The sequence below is a fragment of the Megalobrama amblycephala genome, linkage group LG14 (genome assembly GCF_018812025.1).
Source record: "Megalobrama amblycephala isolate DHTTF-2021 linkage group LG14, ASM1881202v1, whole genome shotgun sequence".
In the NCBI taxonomy this organism is placed as follows: domain Eukaryota; kingdom Metazoa; phylum Chordata; class Actinopteri; order Cypriniformes; family Xenocyprididae; genus Megalobrama; species Megalobrama amblycephala.
In genome coordinates, this window is record NC_063057.1 from 16,518,854 (window position 1) to 16,538,569 (window position 19,716).

Below are 19,716 nucleotides of genomic sequence, written 5' to 3' on the forward strand. Positions count from 1 at the left end.
GACAAATGTCAATTTTCAATATATTTATTGAAAATCTCCAACAGCCTCTAAATGACAAACATTAGATGTATCAGCAGTTTCTCACATAGTTCATGTTTTCAGAACATGCACGCTATAAAATATACAAAGTAATTTTTCTTCATTTAATATGTATTGAGTAACAGTGTTATGAGTATTTGAAAACATGAACCTGGCAGATAAATCATTAATTGTAGTTCATATCAAATATACACTTTGAGAAGGATAAAATGGCAGTCTATAGCGCAGTTTGTGCTACAGAACGACTGAACTGAAGTTATCAGCAGAGTGCGCTGCAAGAGTACTTCCATCCTTCTCTGACACTTAAAAGAGATATTTTTTTCCCTCTCAGTTGATAAAACTGTTTAGGCCCTCAACATTATAATGCATTGTTGCAACAAACAACAGGGATATGAAGTTATCTGTGCACCTAAAGTCTAGAAGCACAAAGACCATTACTAAAGGTTTAAAATGATGCCGATTACAAAATTGTATTTGGCAGGTTATACAGCATTTAATTTGAAACCATTTTCTGATGCTAGAGTCCATAGTATTTGTTTTACATTATGGTTATCAGTAGTTTGCACTCTCACAGTATTAATCATATAGACCAAAAAGGGATTTTGTACAAATTCATACAAACATCACTATTAGCATTGAAGAGAAATTCTGAAACAATTTTTTTTTACAATTACAAATTTATCAATAATCAAAAATCTTTTGTACAAATCTGCCTAAGCTTCTGGCAATCGGTGGCACTTCTTAAACCTTTACAAGGATATTGACTTCAGAATCCATCTCTTTGGAGAACTTACCTGACAAACCAACAAACACCCTTATAAAATGAAACATTTGGCACAGTTCTGGTCCACAAAACATTTTCCTGTATGTCTACATAGAGCAAATGTGTTTTGACACCTTGGCAAACAGACTCACCAAATCACCTGAGCAGCACATTACTTGTCCATCACTGAAACTCTTTTGGCTTCATCATATTACATCATTCGGCTGTGTCTGAAAGTAGAGGTCTCCCCCTAGAGGTCAATAGTCTCACTGCAGACACTAAGAGCATCAATCTGTCTGCACACACTGATAAATTCTTCTTGGACAGACTGGTCAAACTCTGACTGCTGGTCCAGACTCTCCTCTGATTTTAAAGTTCTGTAGGGTCTCTGTAAGCTTCCCCCTTGGTGGCCAGAGCTGGCAGTGCGGTTGGAACCCCCACTGAGGGTAGAGGGTAATGGATGGTGTCCATCTGGACTAGAGCACAAAACGAGAGATGAGCCACCGAGAGACTGTCTGTAGAGGGAACAGGAACTGGAGCTGCCTCTCCAGCGCTCTGGAGATGAGCAGCAAGTGGAAGATGACAGTGAGGGAGATGGAGATGGAGGAAAACCCAATGACGGACCATCTGGTTGGGCTTGAGAAGGAATGGGAAATTGGGGTAGCACTTCCACACATGAAGATGTTCTGTATAAGCCGGGATCAGGAGTAAGGGTGTCTCTCAGGGTTTGGGCACCACTGGAGTTGGTCTCTCTACCATTGAGGGAGCGGTCACTAGAGGTGAAAGGTCGTAATGGGCTGAAGAGACTCATGGGAAATAGAGACTCACTAAACAGTGCCTCATCAATGCTTCGACGCAGATTTATGGGTGATGGAGGGCGCAGGTCTGCTGTGGAGTCGCTGGTACAGGATGAACCCACAGAAGGGGCACTAGTGGTGGGTTGAGTGTTGGGCAAATCCAGGTCAAGGTCACGATAGGCCAACGCCCGGTTGCTATGGTATAAAAGGTCAAGGCCATTCAAGCTGCCGAGACGGTCATCCACCAATGTGTACAAGGGTAGGCACTCTGTCTCTCCATGCCCAATTGGATCGCAGATGGCCAGCTTCTCCTGCTGGGATAAAGTCCACTGGTAGCTCCCAGGAATAATAGGTGACTTTGCCGCAAGAAGTTCTGTCCAGCAACTGCCTGGTTGGGGAAGATGATCAGAACAGTAGACTGGTTGAGCAACTACCAGAACAAGTGTGAGGCAAACCACTGCTTCACACACTCGGCAGCTGAATTGGAAAGTCCACCACGGCCAAGGCCGAAAGGACTCTGCACTTCCAGCAATGCCAAGAGCATGCAGCATGGCATAGAGTTGCAGCCCCGCACAAGTCAGAGAGAAGACAGCAGAGAGTAGCACTGCAGCTGCTGCCCGGTCCCAATCTCGGCTCTCTGCAAATGGGCAGCGGTTGTAGCGTTCAGCTGGTGTCGGTGATGTGTTGTTCAGATGATAAATATGCTTGGAGTCAGCACGAACGTAGCAGTAGAACACAAAATATGCAGCTGATAGGAAAGCTGCCAAAGCCACAAAGGCACCTCTAGAGATCAAGGACAGAAACAGGTAGACCTGCTGGTCTACATGGAGTAATGCAACAGGACCAAAGGCAGCAGCAAAGTGCAGAAGCACCAAGCAGGCCAGAAAACAAGGTCTTTGAAAGGCGGAATAGGATAGCTGCATACGAGAGCGCATTGACAGGAGCAGGAATACTAGGCCAAAGGCAGCAGTCATGCAGGGGAATGGTGCCTCATAAAGTAACAGCGAGGCCTCTGGGGATGCCATGCGGTCCTGGTATCCGTACGCATCGTACACTAAGGCAAAGGCCCTAGTGCAGCCAGCAGCCACCAGGCAGAGACTGACCAGAGCAAAGTAGCCACAGCCTGATGGGTACTGTAGGGGCAGACACAGAAGGTTCAGGGTGGAGGCCAAAGCGACTAGACAGAACACAGTGCCCAGGCCGTAAATGTGTGCTTCCCATGCTGAACCCCATGTTGCCAGGGCACTGTTCCAATCAGAATACAGTGCCACAAACATAGGTGGGGCTGGAAACAGTATTGGATTCTGAGAGAGGTTGGTGGAGACAGTGGTTGTGCTGTCATTTTTGATGATATTGCTCAGGACAGTGGTGGGCAAAGTGTCACTTGAACTGCAGATTCCAGAACGTTCCGCATTGCAGTCAGGGAGCGCAGATTCTTGAGTAAGGTCTGTGAGCCAGTCTTCAGACATAGTGGTGGATATTTCTGAAATGAAGAGCATATTGCATTATTAGTAACAGAAGATGTGAGGATGTGTAAAGGCATGTTTTTTGGTAAATATCATACATGTCCTTATTACATTAGTTGTTTTTGTTTTGTGTCACAAGAGTACAACAAACTCTTATCTCAAGAGATTGAGGAAAGCTTGATTCCACATGATATGACCCATTTAAATGTAATAGCTGAATGTAAAGCTAAATCACATAAATACACTGTAAGAAAAAAATCTGTAGAAAAACTACTGATAATTTCTTGTTCATGGACATTTCTTTTAACCCTGAACCACAACACAATGCAATGCTTAATTCAAAATATGGATAAAACACCTGTGGAAAAATAAATACAGAAAATTCCTTCATACATTGGATCCAGTGTATACAAAATGAATATTCCAGCACAGGCAACCAAGGCAGTCATTACGCTCACCAACATCTCTGACAACCTATGATTTGTTTTTCTGTGATAGGCATCACCACTAGAGGACATTTCTGAGGTGTCTGCCCAGCTGAGCATGTTTCATAGTGGAAAACCATGTTTTAGCCATGGAGATTCCCAAATCTTGGAAACCCCACAGCAAATGTTTTAAACCTATTAAAGGTAACACTATTATAAATGACAGTTGGAGAACATATTTTTCCTAAGTAGCAGGGATTGGTGGGATCCCATGAAAGGTGGAGACACAACATCTGTTGTTTGTATATAAATGTAATTGTTTGACTCGCAGATTGCTGTGGGAGGAAGCTGCTGTTTTAGATTTTAGATTATGTGGCTTGGCTCTGGTGCTGAGGAGTGTTACATACATTAGAGTTTCTTAACCTAACAGAGTTGGAACAGCATGTGAAGTTCCATGTGACAGCCATTTCCAAATCTGGGAATTCTTCCTAACACAAACCAAACATTTTCTTTGGAAGTGATGTATAAGTAATCCAAAAGCAAGTCCTCAGATAAACTAACATCACCGTACAGCATATACACTTTATAGAAACCCACACAGGTCTGTTTGTGGCATCTAATGTACCACCGTAAAATGTGATAAGACAGTCAAAACATTTAAATCCCCCTGCACTAGAAGGATTGCCCTGCTGTGCTTTTGCAGCTGATGTGCAAATCCATATGAGATGGATGATATTAGCTTCCACAGTCATATCAGTCCTGTGCATAAACAGAGTGGAGATGTACGTCTGCTCTTGATAGACTGACACAGCTAATTACACCCTTTTCAGAGCAGATGATTCATAACTCATCTTAGCTGCCATGATCAGGCTTTCTAATTGAGCCCGTGAGTTCACTTAAGCCCTGAGACAGAAAGCATGAAGCTTTATGGGCCATTATACAAAACGGATACCTGTATAAATGTGAAAAATAACTTACTGAATAGCTGATGCCAACTTATGTGTCAATGTACACATCTTTCTAAACAAACCAACAAAAATCCAATACATTATTTTAACCATTTCAATAAGGGTGCCATTATTGCCCAATCCCTGTTTTAGTGAATATGAATAGGTGAAAGTCATAAGTCAAAAGGCAGGCATATTTTTCTCATTGTTTCTCATTTGTCAGGTCAACCAACCAATACATCATGTCTAGATGTTGTTGAGTGCTGGTGAGACCCTGCCTCTTATTGGGTTGCTTCTGTAGTCTTTTATATGCTGGTAGTGACAGACAATTTCCTGTTACACCCAGAACCAAATTAACTACTTTATGACCTTCCTCCTTTTAAAAAAGCAGAGGCCTACGCAGCGACATGGGTCATTCCCAAAGGTGGGTCTGGTATTTTTTGCACTAGTTTTGGCCTCTTTTGCTGATGACCACCACTTTGGCTAAATATACACATTGTGCCCAGACAGTGGTTAGCATTGGCTTCCATTTTTATGTCAAAAACCTATCTAGTGTTTCTTCTGATGACGGGAGTAGATAATCAAACCTAGCTTCCCATGATTAATGGTAGCGTGTCTGTAACAGCCACACACTGCTTATTAGATGCTTCTCTTTAATCAACACCACCACAACACTAACCACCAAGCAGCACTCATTAGATTTATAGCTTGACATTGAGATGGCTGTTTATCCACTTACATTAAATATAGGTTACAGTCAAGTTGTTAGTTCGTGAAAAATATCCATTCTTAATGTGTCTTATTCAAGCAGCATGCACAAAATTTCTGTGCAAAAAAAAGGCATTTTTGTGTAAATTGCTGAATGCAACATACAAACAACATACAAAAATTAATAATTATATTTTCTGTCAGTAATTTTACAGTACATATAAAAAATAAGAATGAACAGAACATTGAGCAAAAATATATATAATTTTTAGATATGTTATGTTGTATTTAGCTATCAACTAGTGCAAACCAGTTTACACCAGCATGGAAATTAATGCCTGACTCAGCCGGGTGGAATCTGGTTTTCTAGATGCTATTAAACATCAATCTAACTCAAATGAGATCTGTATGGCATGGAAAACAGCTTTAGTAAGGGTCTAGCTGTCTTGATGAGAATAATTAGTGTTTGATTAACTATAGGGTGTGTGCAATGTGTCAATCTGTCTCGAAGAGAAAGTGTGTGGTGGGCAGACACAGGAAGAGGGTGGCAAGAAGGCCGAGCACTGATAAGAGGGATTGTTGTGGCAGGAGCTTCAAACGTCCTCCCTCTTTATTTCCTTTCGCCCTTGTGTGCCCTCCACCCTTAGGGGTGTGGAAAATATTACTAGTGTATGGAAGCAAGCCAGAGTTTCAGTCCAGGAATCAATCAAATCTCAATGATCCTGATCCATGCAATTTTGTCACACTGGATGACATTGTTTGTGGATCTGTGTACACAATCTATCACAACAAAATGCCTCAAGAGGACATAAACATAGAAGGAATTTAGGGCAAATTTCACATGATCAGCCCATGGGGTTTTCGTAACAATGTTGTTATGGTCGTGCATTGTAATTGCACTGGACGAAAGTTCAGCAGGAGGGGATAGGAAGCAGACTAAAGGTAAATGACTCCACTAATCCACATGGGGTTAATGGGTATTCCACTCAAATGATAGGCAGGGTCTGTTGTTGGCTGTGCCAGCTGGGCGAGTCTATAAAGACGTTTATTTTTTTGGGTTATGACTACATTTGTGGTTAGAAAAACGTTTTTACTCATAAAGTCTGTTCAGACGTGTTGTCACTTAACTAAATAGCTAAAATTTCACTAACCACTAGCTTGGCCTGTAGTTTATCAAAAATAGATTATAATGGCTGCTAATTTTGATTTCATCACTCTGTGAAGGGCCATCTATCATGCATAATTTCAGATGTTATTGCAGTGTTATTTTAGTATTATTTATATACTATTATAGTATTTATTAATATATTAAATTAGTTATATTTTTATATTTAAATTTTAAAATTTTAGTTTGTTTTAGTGATTTGGTGTTTTAATTTATAATAGTTTTTTATATTTCTATTTAACTTTATTTTATTAAAATTAAACCTTATTTCAGTTAGTTGCCGAAGGCTACATTTCTAATTTTCATTTAATATTTATTTGATTTCAGGTTTATTTCAACTTATTGCTATATTTTTTAACAACTATTTTTAATAGTTTTCGTTTAAGTGAACAATAACAACACAAATGAACAAACTGTTAAAATGGCTAAAAGTTTACGCTAAACTAGTTTGATACTCCATTTATAATTTTGTTTTGGCCATATTACATTTCTGTCATGGAAGGAAATCCCAGAATGCATTGTGACAAGTTTTTGATATCGCTTTGTCTACTTAATCTCAGATTCAATTTTTTAATATTAATAAAAAGTTAGTTAATATAATTAAATTTTACATTTTACTGAGCATTTATTTGTTCTAGGAATTTTTATGCTAATTAGGTTGAACCTAGTCTCAGCCTCAGACGTCACGTGCACGGACCGTTGGCTGAACGTCTGCATATGCATGGCACACTTAACTGGAAACACTTCAGGATTTTCGAAGTTCTACAGAATTTCCGGGAGACGTGTGTGTCGCGTTCATTAACGGTCCGCCTAGAAACAAATGCAGATGCCAAACCCCCTTGTGGAAGAAGGACGCAGCCGTGTTTACAACTGTGAGAATGAGCGCTTATCAGGATAAACTATACGTGGAAATTTTGAAAGTATGTGAAGTTTGCGGTTCCATTTTTGCAGTAAACTTGCACAACATTTTTGAATAATTTATCAGATGCATGCCAGTCTGTTATTGTAGGGACATCGACTTAACATTTTCATGCCCCTAAACATGACGCAGAACAAAACAAACTGTGATTGGTTGCGTTACATGTCAGTCAGATGTACTCTTAGGCGGTCCTTGGCCAATGAAAGCTGCGATAGAGTCCAGACCTCCTGCTGTCAGTCTGAAGGTCTGGCTACACAAGACTAGCCCTGCATCCCAATGTGCATACTATCCACCCTATCCACCCTAAATAGTACTGAATATTACTAATGTCACATACTATTTAGGATGGATAGTATGGGACACAGGGTAGGTTGAACCGATTCCAGAAAAGTGCCCTGCTTTGTGTTTGACAGGCTGATCATTAGCTTAGCGACATGCTAACACCAATAACAGCTCTTTTAAAATCAGTTGCGAGTAGTATCTCCCATGTGGAGTGCTATTTGTGTGAAGCACTTTTTTGCACTTCATTAGCATACATTGATGTGTCTTAGCTGATTAAATCACCCAAGACGGATATTAATACCAAGTGTAAACAGGACCTGAGGGTCTTCCAGGTTGTAAGAACAGGAACCAGCAACAAGTATTTTAGGTTTAGGACTTCCTGATCCGATAAGGACAACACCCTCTGCTTAATTAGGAATACAGTGCTGTGCCATCACGTCATTCCGAGTACTCATTCAGATTTAATCTGTCCTGCCTCACATTCAATTTCTGCCCTCTCTAATAATAGATGAGTGGACAGCAGGGTAGGATGATCCCATTCATATTGATGAGGCCTGGGTATGCTGACTTAAAGAAGAGGGCAGTGAAGGAGACATGAAGGAGACAGGAAGACCATCTGATCCACCTCCTTCCCACAGGACATTCAATTTTCAAGTGTGACAAATATGTGCTAGATTTTGAAACCTTTTGCATCTTTAATTTGAGATATGGCAGCTGCAGTTTTGTGGGTCGGCTCTCTGCGTGCAGTTTACTTTATGAGACAGCCCATGAACACACATATTCTCGCAACCTGGTTCTTGGATCGTTGTGGCATATTTTGTCCATCTATTAATGGAATTTAGGTTAGCCCATTGAATTCAGCGAGGAGAAAGTAGGTTAGGTGCTACCGAAGAGAAGCTGGGTCTAAGACGTACCTCATGATCAACAGGGAAGGTGACGTAAAATGGCACACTTAACACCATATGATAGATCTGCTCTACTGAAACATGTTGGGTAACTCAACTCTCTCAGGTGGTCGGCTTGTTTGTAGGATGTGCCAACTATGAGATAAAAGTGCTCTTCCTCCTCCCTCTGGAAGCAATTATAGGCAGGTAGCAGACGGTTGGTCGAAATGCAATCGGCCATATCATACAAACATATATCATTCTCCAAAACACATGGAGGAGGAGGAGGAAGAGGTTGGTTTTAATTTTTCACCGAAACAAGTAAGCCATTTCTAGGTTTTCCTTGGAAAAGGTATAAAACAAAGATCTGTTTGTTTGAGCATCCTGACCAGTCAGACAGAGGAACATGGGCTCAATTAATGACATTTGATTTGGGGCAGGGCTATCTGTTTGTTCAACCAATGGAAGGCTGGTATAACATTTTTAAAAGAGAAAATTACCCAAAATTGAAATATCTGTCATAAATGTACGCATCCTCTTGTTGTACCAAAGGAATATGACTTTTTCAAACCGCAAAATATACTGAATATACAAAATATACTGTTCTTTTCTATACAATGAATAGGGACCTGAATTCGAGTCCCGGCTCGTGGTCCTTTCCCGATCCTGTCCCCCTCTCTCTCTCCCACTTCGCTTCCTGTCTAATCACTGTCCTATCATAATAAAGGCAAAAACGGCAAAAATAAATCTTTAAAACAACAAAAAAAAGAGTTCATGATAAAAGTAGTGATGTCTGATCTTTCCAATAAATTTGTTGATTCAGTTCACCAAATCAGTATGAATTATTCAAGAACTGATCTGGTTCTGGAGACTTATGGTGCATTTACACTGGTGTGGAGTAAGCGGAGCAGAGCGGGAATTTTCAATTAATTTCTACCGCAGCTGAAAGCTTTGAAAATTTCAGAAATGTTCAACTTTATGCCCATAAAACCATGTGTCGACAGCCAATTATTGCAAGTAGTGACTTTGTCATGAGCGTCTAAAAATATTTTGAGTTTGAATGGCACTGAGTTTTGGCGCTGCAGTGTAAAAACACCATTAATGACCTGGTCGCAGTGTTTAACAGCTCGAGGGGAAGATTATCAGTGAAAACCAACTTACAAATTAGTGGAATTTGGTGCATGAGGCGTATTGACAGACACTTTTACGGTATTTTTCCCATAAAAGTCATGCAGGTTTGGAACGACGAGGTTGAGTAAATGATGACCATTTTTAATTTTGTGTGAACTATTCTTTCACCAAATGAGGTTGAGTAGCTTGAATGTGGTGCTATTTGCTTAGGTTGAGGTTCTCTCCAATATATTTGTGCCTTTTGAAAACTGGTTCATGTCCCAAGATACAATCGGAGTATAATTATCACAGGTGTAGATTACATACAGGCATGTATTTCATCAGACCATTTTAATTACCTTTGTTCCTGAGAGTCGTCGCGCTAGATGATGTTGTCAGCTCATTGTGTCGCTCTTGTGTTGTCAGATCAGCACTCTTCCCAGTTTCCTTATCGCCTTCCTCCAATGCAAAGCCTGCTGGGAAAACAGCACACAAGGCTGAGAATGTGGTGCTGAATAAAAGTTTTTACGACTGAAAGAGAAGAGAAACAAGAACATTTCCTAACCTAGTTATGTCAAGCAGATTTCTGTGGTATTCCAGGCTAGGCTTCAGTGGCATTGGAGTTGGCATTACATTGTTTAATTACAATGACTTGACTTTCATGTTTGAATGTAAGCACCCCACTCCACTGTGACAGAGCTTCATTGTGGATCAGAAACTGAAACCATATCTTTGCGACCAAGAATAAGAAGGATTATCAAACTAATCTGAAGCAAAACTTTTCTGAGAAAAAGCTACAAACATACTGGGTTGTGTGTGGCTGTGTAGCACTTATACTTTACCAAAAAGCGACCTGACATATTGAGGCCAGAGTGTTTATTAGATGGTCATTGGTCAATGATGCCATAGATCCTACTGAAATAGCTTATTCTATTAAGTGCAACACATCATGCTTCCATGTTTGTCACATTCTATATTAATAGACTTGAGATGGAATGTTTACATTCCCAATTGTGTAGCTATGTAGCTATATATATATATATATATATATATATATATATATATATATATATATATATATATATATATATATTGTCAGGATGCTCATTTCAGGTCTGATCACAGCAGATCTTCATTCTAGTACCGATACTGTCTCTCATTAGCATGAATAATGAGCTCTGCACCAAACCAAGCAGGGAGCCTTCAAAAGGGGTGTGTGTGTGTGTATGTGTGTGTGTGATTGTGCATAGCTCTACTTTTCCTCTCTTGGCAGGGGTTCACTCAAGCTAAACCATCAAGCATCACTAGGTCACCACTTGATTCCACCATTCTCTGTAAGATCGATCTATCTAGTCTATCTATCTATTCATCCACCCATCTGTCTATCAATCCATCTACATTATTATTTATACATTATCCACCCATCCATCAATATATAATACATGTATATTTATTTTCAACTATCCATCCATCCATCCGTCCACCTGTCCATATATACATCTGCCCATCCATCCATATTTACTGTATATCCATCCGAACATCCGTCCGTCCATCCATCCATCCATCCATATATACATCTGCCCATCCATCCATCCTTACTGTATATCCATCCGAACATCCGTCTGTCCATCCATCCATCCATCCATCCATCCATCCATCCGCCCATCCGAATATCTGTCTATCCATCCATCTGTCCATCCCTCCACCTGTCCATATATCATCCATACTGTATATCCATCAGAACATCTGTCTATCCATCCACCTGTCCATATATCCATCTGCCCATATATCCATCCGTTCATCCATCCGTTCATCCATCCATATATCCATCCGAACATCCATCCATGCATCCATCATGTCTATCCATCCATCTGTCCATCCATATATCCATACGAACATCCATATGTCCATCCGTCCATCCATCCATCCATCCATCCATCCATCCATCCATGTCTATCCATCCATCTGTCCATCCATATATCCATACGAACATCCATATGTCCATCCATCCATATATCCATCCGAACATCCATCCATCAACCTTGTACTCAATTACTCTCCTCTTCATGGGTGATTTAGAGATTCTGACTCTTACACCAGCTGTGTTCAAATGGAGCGTCAAACGTCCCCCATCACTCTCTGCCAGAACTACCTATATACCACCAATCCTCATTAGATGATGACTAATGTTCTCTCAGAGCTAGATATTCATCTAAGAAACCCTCTTTACCTTCATCTTCCTGTCCTGTTCTCCTTTTTTACCCCTCCTCCAACTCTTTCCCTGGTCTATATTAATCAAGATGGAATTAGATCAGAATTTGTAATTTCGACCCCTGCACAGTGTGACATACATCATTTAATCTCCCTCATGGGGCTGAATGTGTATGTTTGAGTGACTGAGTGTGTGTTTGTCTGAGAGATTATGAACTCAATTCAGTATGTTCAAGAGAAAAAAGGCCGGTCCGAATTTCATTAAAAAAGGATCTTTAGGGGGGGAAAAAAATCACTCATTGTCCTTCTTTTTTGGATTCAGTAAAGTCACAAACAATCTCCACACAGGCAGTAATGAGCCGGTTAGTCTAGACGCTTTGAGAGAGCCTAATCATAGGGTTAACGTTTTATGAAATGACAGTGAAGTAAATACTTTAAGTGCATTGTTTGAGATTGTTTGTTTTAATGGCACAACCTGTGCATACCTCTGTCCTCAGTTTACCCAAAACACAAAAAAATGCTGGGTTTGTTTTAACCCAGCAAATGGGTTGTTTTAACTGAGCGGTTGGGTTAATGTTTGCCCAACCTGCTGGGAAGTTTTATTTAACAAAACTATTGTTTAAAAATTACTGTATTGCTTGCTTAAAATGAACCCAAAATATGTTGGAAATTAAAATTTCTTAATATGTTTAATAAATGAACATTTATTAATAGGTTTAATGAATAATAATTAAACAATAAACATTTATTAAATTGTTATTAATAAATGTTCACCTTTTGAATATTATTGTTGCCTCTAGTAATTATGTTTCTGATTTTTTTGGTTCATTTTAAGCCAGCCATATAGTAATTTTTAAACAATAGTTGGGTTAAATTAAGCTGCCCAGCATGTTGGGCAAACATTTAACCCAACTGCTGGGTTTATCGTTTTTAACCCAGCATTTTTTTTTAGAATGTAGCTTTTCAGCAGTGTTGGCATGACAACAATCACATTGTAACCAGTCTGTGAGCCGTAACCTTGACAACGATTTAGTTTATGATCTGATCTGCTCTTGACATAACTAGCATATTAACAACCTCAGATTTAAGTGATGTAATCAAATGTTGATTCTTTTGAACAAGAACGTCATATGCATCTGGACCAGACAGCAGTCACATATTTGCACTGCCATCTGAATGACTTCTAACCTGAATGATCTGTATTGCTTTTATGTTTGAATATGAGTAACTAATAAGCATTTAAAAAATGATGAGACAACAATTTGTGTATGTGTAGAGGAGGTGAGGTGACCACGCTTAAAACAATGCATGTCAATACTCAGCACACTGACATTAACAGGGTTGTTTTTGCAGTCGGATAGAGAAAAGAAAAAAGAATAGAGAAACAGAAAGAGAGAAATAGGATAAGCAGAAGATGCCTCTAGCAGGCTTCTTATCTCTGTGGGAAGCAGTCAAAGCTCACGAAAGGACATTTCCAGGTCAGTTTCACCTTAAAACTTCATCATCCCCCCCCAATAAATAATAATTGGCAAAATATATAGATTTTTGTACAATTATGATTAAGCCTTTTTATGAGTATTTTCATGACAAAAAAAATATATCAAACTCTCATTATTGTAATTGGGTGAAAAAAAATGTCATTACTGTAATTCAATGATTGTCCAAACACAATTTTTATTTTAATTCATAGAAATATAATTCACTAAAATGTAGAATTTTGCAAGTAATAAAATTAGCATTTTCCCCCTGTATTAATAATAATAATAAAAAAAGATTTTTTCACATTATTAGGGGTAATATAGGCTTCCCCATCTTTTTCTTTTGAATTTGGGTTGACATATTATTACCCAGACAGTGTTTGTGAGATTCAGCCTTGTTTCCTTTTCTAGTCTATCACAATTTCAACATGCCTTTCTTTACTGTTTGGCGCTCTCATTTTTCCCAGACTCCCCTCCTCCTTTTAGGTTCAGTGTGGTAATTGACCTTGCTCTCAGCTCCAGCGTATTTTTGAGATGGGGGATAAGCAATTTGTGGCTGTCTGCACTTCCAGAAGACAAGGTGACCCAAACAATGGTCAATAATTTGCTGTTTAACACACACACACACACACACACACACACACACACACACACACACACACACACACACACACACACACACACACACACAGGCAGAGGCACTGTAACACGCTCTTTAGAGTAAGAGCTAGGGATGCACTGAAATAAAAATTCTGGTCCGTAACATACAAAATATTGAAATATACAAATAATAAATTAATAATCAATTAGAGTCATTTAATAATCAACCCTCAAACATCTAAAACGGAGTTGTACAAACATTTAAAATGCACATTTTAATAACAGAATTGTTTCTACTCCAGTTTGTTGGTAAAATATAAACATTTAAAATGACAATAAAGTGTAATAACTAAGTTTTCATGACAGATTTATTCAAACATACATTAAATAATGAAGACATCACAAACAGGTTTAGTAAAAATATAATGAATATGTAATACAGTGCATATATTTAGCAAAATGCTCTTCTCTAGGGTCATTATTTCTAGCTAACTAATGAGTTAATGGGCACTGAATAGCTTTCTCAAGGTAAATGTAATGTTAATTGACACTGTATAGCCTATTGATGTCTTTCCCTGGTTGAAACACTGATTGAGCGATTACGAATCATAACTTCTGATGTTCACCTATGTTTATTTTGTGCTGTAACTAGTAGTAAAGAGCAGATGAGATGATCGGTTCACATGCGCTTGATCCGTGCTGCTGCTTGAACAGCGCTACATCAATCTGCCACGGCATATTAAAGAGCACCAAAACTACATTTATTGTTTGAATTTCATAATAAAATCGACATAATTTTTTAAATTTGAGACACTGTTTCATTTTTAAAAATAACAAAGCTTTCGCGATTATTGGATGGCAGGTGTGCTACAAATTTTTTGTGAAGTTTTGTTCACATATCAAAGAAGACAGCACAGACTATAAGATTTTAGATTAAAAAAAACAAATTACCGATTCAAATCGAGAAATTAATATTGTCAATCGAGAGCTAGTGTCCACACAGCTGACATGTTTAACTATTGTAGCTTATCCATATTGTGTGCACAAAATAGACACTGAACACAGTCAAAACAAGTGAGAAGTGCTAATTAAGCATTTGTTTCAGTCACTGATTTTGGCCCTCCAAAACCATTTCGGCCCAAAACCGAAAATAGCTGTTTCGGACAAAAATGTATGGTAGTCGAAATTTCGCTGCATCCCTAGTAAGAGCAATGTTTCTGTCTGTTAGAGGTAGGGTGCATGTTTATGCAAAAATCCTATTTGACGAAGCTTTTGCTAAATTTACTCATCCATTGACCTCAAATATGGCTTATCATTTGAAACATGTAAGTAGCAACTTTACATGGCTGCTTGCTCTGATGTTAACCAATGTATGCTATTATTAGGCGCATATACAAGTGTTTGTGCAGAGTGTGAAAGCTAAAGTATAGCACGTTTAATGCAAGACATGGAGGCGACGGTGTGATTTTTTCTGATAAAAGCAGAAACAACTTTTGGTCATACAGATAAGAGTAATACATCATTCGAAACTGTAAACTGTTACTTACTGTTACTGTAAACTGTTATTTGTTAGTCAACTAATGTCTTAAATGAACAACTAATAGTCGACTAGAAATATTTTTAGTCGGGGGCAGCCCTATTAAATAGTGTCACAATACAGGAATTGTCACAATACTGAAATTTTGCTGTAGAATCGCTTTTGTCTTATTTATGTCTGCCAAATGTTTGCTAACTGGCTTAACTTAAATCTCCAGTGCTTAATACAAAATGGACAATGCAAAATAAATAAATATTGAAGAAAAGGCAAAATTGATTCCATAAGCCATACAACAATATTTAACCCTTGATACAAACAAAACTGCAGGCAGGAACCCAATATTTGCGGCAAGCCAACAGTTCTCAGAGAGAGGCCAGGTGGATGGTAGCAGATCTTAACTCCCCATATCTTTCTTTCTCTGCATTTCCTGTCTCTACCATCTGAAAAGATTCTACGAATTCGGATGGAAAGGAAAAGAACAGAAAGACATGGAAAAACATGTCTCTGGGAGCCAGGAGAGGTTGAAAGAAAACACAAGACTGAAGGGCTAAATGAGACTTATGGCTGGAAAAGAAAGAGAGATGCCCAGTAAACGTCAGGAGAGGCCTATTACTGAAAAAAAGATGGATAGAGCGAATTGAGAAAAGGAGACTAAATGTTGAGAGAGGCATGCTCAGCATCCATGAACAGGCGGTGCGGAAAAACATCGTCCCTGAGGATTCACTGGCTCTGCTGACGCTGCCATTGGAATACTGATCACATACCGCCCAACTGGCTGCTTCTCCAGTGCAAATCCCATGCTCACTGTACACACACAAACTTGTCTTACAGCTCCTTTAGCTGTAGATATCAAACAGAGCCATGTCAATACTGGTTAGCATGCTCAAGCCACTTCACATACACCACAGCTGGTACACTATTTACAAGGATATCTGGAGAATTTGTGTGTGTGATCACCTCAAAGGAGGACTATATTGATTTGTCTGGCTGGCATCTTGATCTTAGATGTCTAGATCTTTTTTAAAGACTATAAGTACGGTTAATGCTAATCTTGGATCAAAATGTCATAAGTCTTTGTGAAAAAGTGTCTCTCCAGTGGGTTATACACTCAAAGCTTGACCTTAAATGATGCAAATGTTTGAAATGGAAATACTAGCATATTGCTTACTGCAATGCTTACTGAATACAATGATTTAATGTTTTATTTTGCATTAAAGCTCTCAGACTCATTACATATACATACATCAAGGTGAGCCTACTATCAGATGAAAGCCATTCTTTTCACTAATTATCGACAAGAGTTTGCATGTTTCAGGGCCATCAATCAATTCATCAGCCTCATTGATTTCACTGCTAACCCTTCACTGGTAATCAATGAAGGCTACACATTTTCACCTTAAATAGAGGTAAAACAATGAAACAAAAGAAAAATGTAATACACTCATGGCCTGCTCAGGAGAGGTCAAATTGTGTCATTATTTTGACTATCTTAGATCATATTGCTTGGGCTGTACGCAAACAGAAAAGGTGGAGCTGACTTACCTCCTGCTGGTAGGGTGGGAGTGGGATCTGAGCCAAAACTTTGCACTCTTCCTTCTTCTGTTGGGCCTGTGGTCTGCTCTACCCATGTAAATCCTTCCAGAGCCTTGCTAGTGGGTTTAAAAGGCGTCCATTCTGGTTTCAAGGCAGTGTTTGTTGTCCCCAGTGTGTTTTGTTCAATGCTGACAGTGGTCAGAGGTTCATTAGATACTTCAGGCTTGGAGTCTGCTGGTGTTATGAAATTTGTAGTTAGAAATGAAGCTGTCGTTAGTTCTGATGTTGTTGACAGAGTGTCTGTGGGTACGGTTTGGTCAGTGTAAGGGTTTGTGGTTTCCGTAATCATTCTCAATGTCGTAGCTTGAGTGGCGCTGGTACTTTGATCAGTGGATACAGTGTATGTTTGTGTTTCTGGATTAGTTATCGGAGAAGATGTCATTTGTAGGGTTTTCGCTGTGCTTTGGCCATTATTGGGGGGCCAGAGGTCAAGATCATAGCTTTGATCGAGCTTAGAGGGAGGTCCAGATCTACCTAATGGGGGTTTGTTCCTGAGTAAGCCATTTGTTGGCAGTTTTTCAGATTTTAAAGGCAGCAGGGTGCCTATTTGAATGGTGCTGCTTTGAAGTTCCTCAATTGTGGTTGCAGTCGGCTGGTATTTTGGGCTGGTTAAGTCCTCCGAAGACAGAGTATAATCTTGTGTGGTTGCTCCTGGAAGTGTTGGGCTCACCTTTGTTGTGGCAGACCCTTTAGCCTCACCGAAAAAACGTCCCAACCCGAATGATGGCATTTTCAATTCCATGTAGGGCAAGGGCAAGCCCCAACCTTTGGAGTCTGCCTTGGTTTGGGTTGTCGGTTTTGGCTCATTCCAGCTGAAAAACCCATTGACAAAACTGAAGAGAGAGAAGACCACAAGAGACCCACGCAGAAGCAGCATTCTGCCCCTCTAATGTCGTGCTGGACCACTGCTCACATGGTGTCTGACTTTCCGAGGAACGCCCACCAGATTCACTGGGCTTCTTCAGCAAATAACCTAAAGTAGAGACACAAAAAACATTGATATCCTCTCAGTAACTTCAAGTTATATTGGTGTTTTTCCATTGCACCTGTATGAGAACCAATTTAAGTTTAAGCCTTTGAGTTTAGTAATCTCATACCAATCTCAATTCTTCCTGCTGTCACAGAGGTGGCCTCAACTCTCCATTGACAGAGCAATTATAGAAGCAGGGCTCTTTAAGAATACTAATAGGAGACTAGAGGTCTCTCTGTGGCTGTGCATATATGGGGGTGGTGTAGTAGGACGTATAGAGGCCCGGTTTCTTTGTGGAGCTGTGGGCTAATTTTGGAGTATAAAGCTGATGGCCTGTAGCCTCAGTGAGAGGAGTTGAATTTGATGGAATTTCTCTCTGAGTGCGACTTGGACTTTTTTCTTTCTTTGCCTCCCCCGCGTTCCTCTTTCTCGCTCTCGCTTGCGCTCGCTTTATCTCTCCCTTACGCAATTGATTTGTTCTCGAAACCGCAATAAACTCTCTACTCTCCCACTGGGAATAAAATCGGTTGTTTTTGGTCAGTAAATAGCGGGATAAGTATTTTGAAATTCTCTTTCATTTCCTTTCTTTCTGTAACCCCATTGTGTCTTATCCATCTCTCAATGCCATCTGTATCGCAGAAATAGCCTCCTTCAGAGTCTTTTTAAAGACTGAAACCCTTCTCACAGCTTAATGAGGTTTGCTTACTAGATTAAACAAGCTAACTGGCTCTGGGCTAATGGGTTTAAAAGAGATTGATGGATTGCAGACATGTCTTTGAGAAAACGCAAAAATCTACCACAATCTAAAGATGCACATTGAACTTTGTGATTGTTTATGGATTATTGGTTCTTGGTAACTGAACAATTAAGTGTCGATATGTATCTAAAACATTATATAAAGATTTTAATTGATTAAAAAAGCCTGTAAAGGGTGTTATATTTTGTTCTATAAAAACATTAATATTCAAAAGTTTGGGGTGGGTAAGACTTTTTACATTTTTTATTTTTATTTTTAAAGAAGTCTTGTGCTCACCAAAGCAGATAAAAATACAGTAAAACACCATAATACAGTAATATTATTACATTTAAAATAACTTATATTTTAATACATTTAAAATGTAATTTATTCCTGCGATGGCAAAACTGAATTTTCAGCAACAGTCCTAAATGTCACATGATTCTTCAGAAATCATTCTAATATGCTGATTTGGTGCTAACATTTCTTATTATCACAGTCAAACATAATAGTACTGCCTAATATTTTTGTGAAACCGTATACTTCTTTTTTCTCAGGGCTCTTCAATTGAAAGTTAACAAGATCAGCATTTATTTTTGTAATAATGTAAACATTTTTACTGCCACTTATGATCAATTTAATGTCGAACATACACAAAAAAAAAAGGAAATGGAAGATCAAGAAAAACAAATTGCATTGTGGGATACAGTACCCAGTACAATATATTTTTGTTGTACATGTACACAGCACATTTTACTGACACTATTTCTGACATATATGCTTCATGTTTTTTCCACAGGGGGCGCTATTGAAGCCTGGATGATTCATAGTTATTGACTAGTCATCATTAGTCAAGACTGTTTCCTCATTACCACACACCACCTGCTTTTAGCAAAGAGAGTCTCCAGGGCCGCCGCAAGCGGGGCGAAAGGTGGTGACGATTTTCGGGGGCCCCGCGATTTCAACCACTGCATTACTACAGACCAGAACAAAACATTTATTAGATATAGCTTTCTCAGCCCCCGCCTTTGTCTTTCACACCTTCTGAAATGTTTTATTTCAGAAGAACAGTTTTGCCTGTGCTAA

The 19,716-nt window shown here is 39.2% G+C and overlaps 1 protein-coding gene across 3 annotated transcripts in view; it reads right to left on the minus strand.

Moving 5' to 3' along the window:
• Window positions 1-8: 8 nt before the first annotated feature.
• prrt4b (proline rich transmembrane protein 4b) overlaps window positions 9-19,716 on the minus strand; it is a 35,833-nt gene continuing 16,125 nt past the window's right edge. For 2 of the 3 annotated variants that reach the window (XM_048157177.1, XM_048157176.1), the window contains exons 3-5: window positions 16,874-17,897; window positions 9,865-9,981; window positions 9-3,082 (exon numbers count right to left, since the gene is read on the minus strand). In XM_048157177.1, the coding sequence (XP_048013134.1) occupies window positions 1,053-3,082; window positions 9,865-9,981; window positions 16,874-17,801 (3,075 nt within the window). In that variant the 5' untranslated portion in view covers window positions 17,802-17,897 and the 3' untranslated portion in view covers window positions 9-1,052. The remainder of the gene's footprint in view (window positions 3,083-9,864; window positions 9,982-16,873; window positions 17,898-19,716) is intronic. The other variant, XM_048157178.1, reaches the window with a different exon arrangement.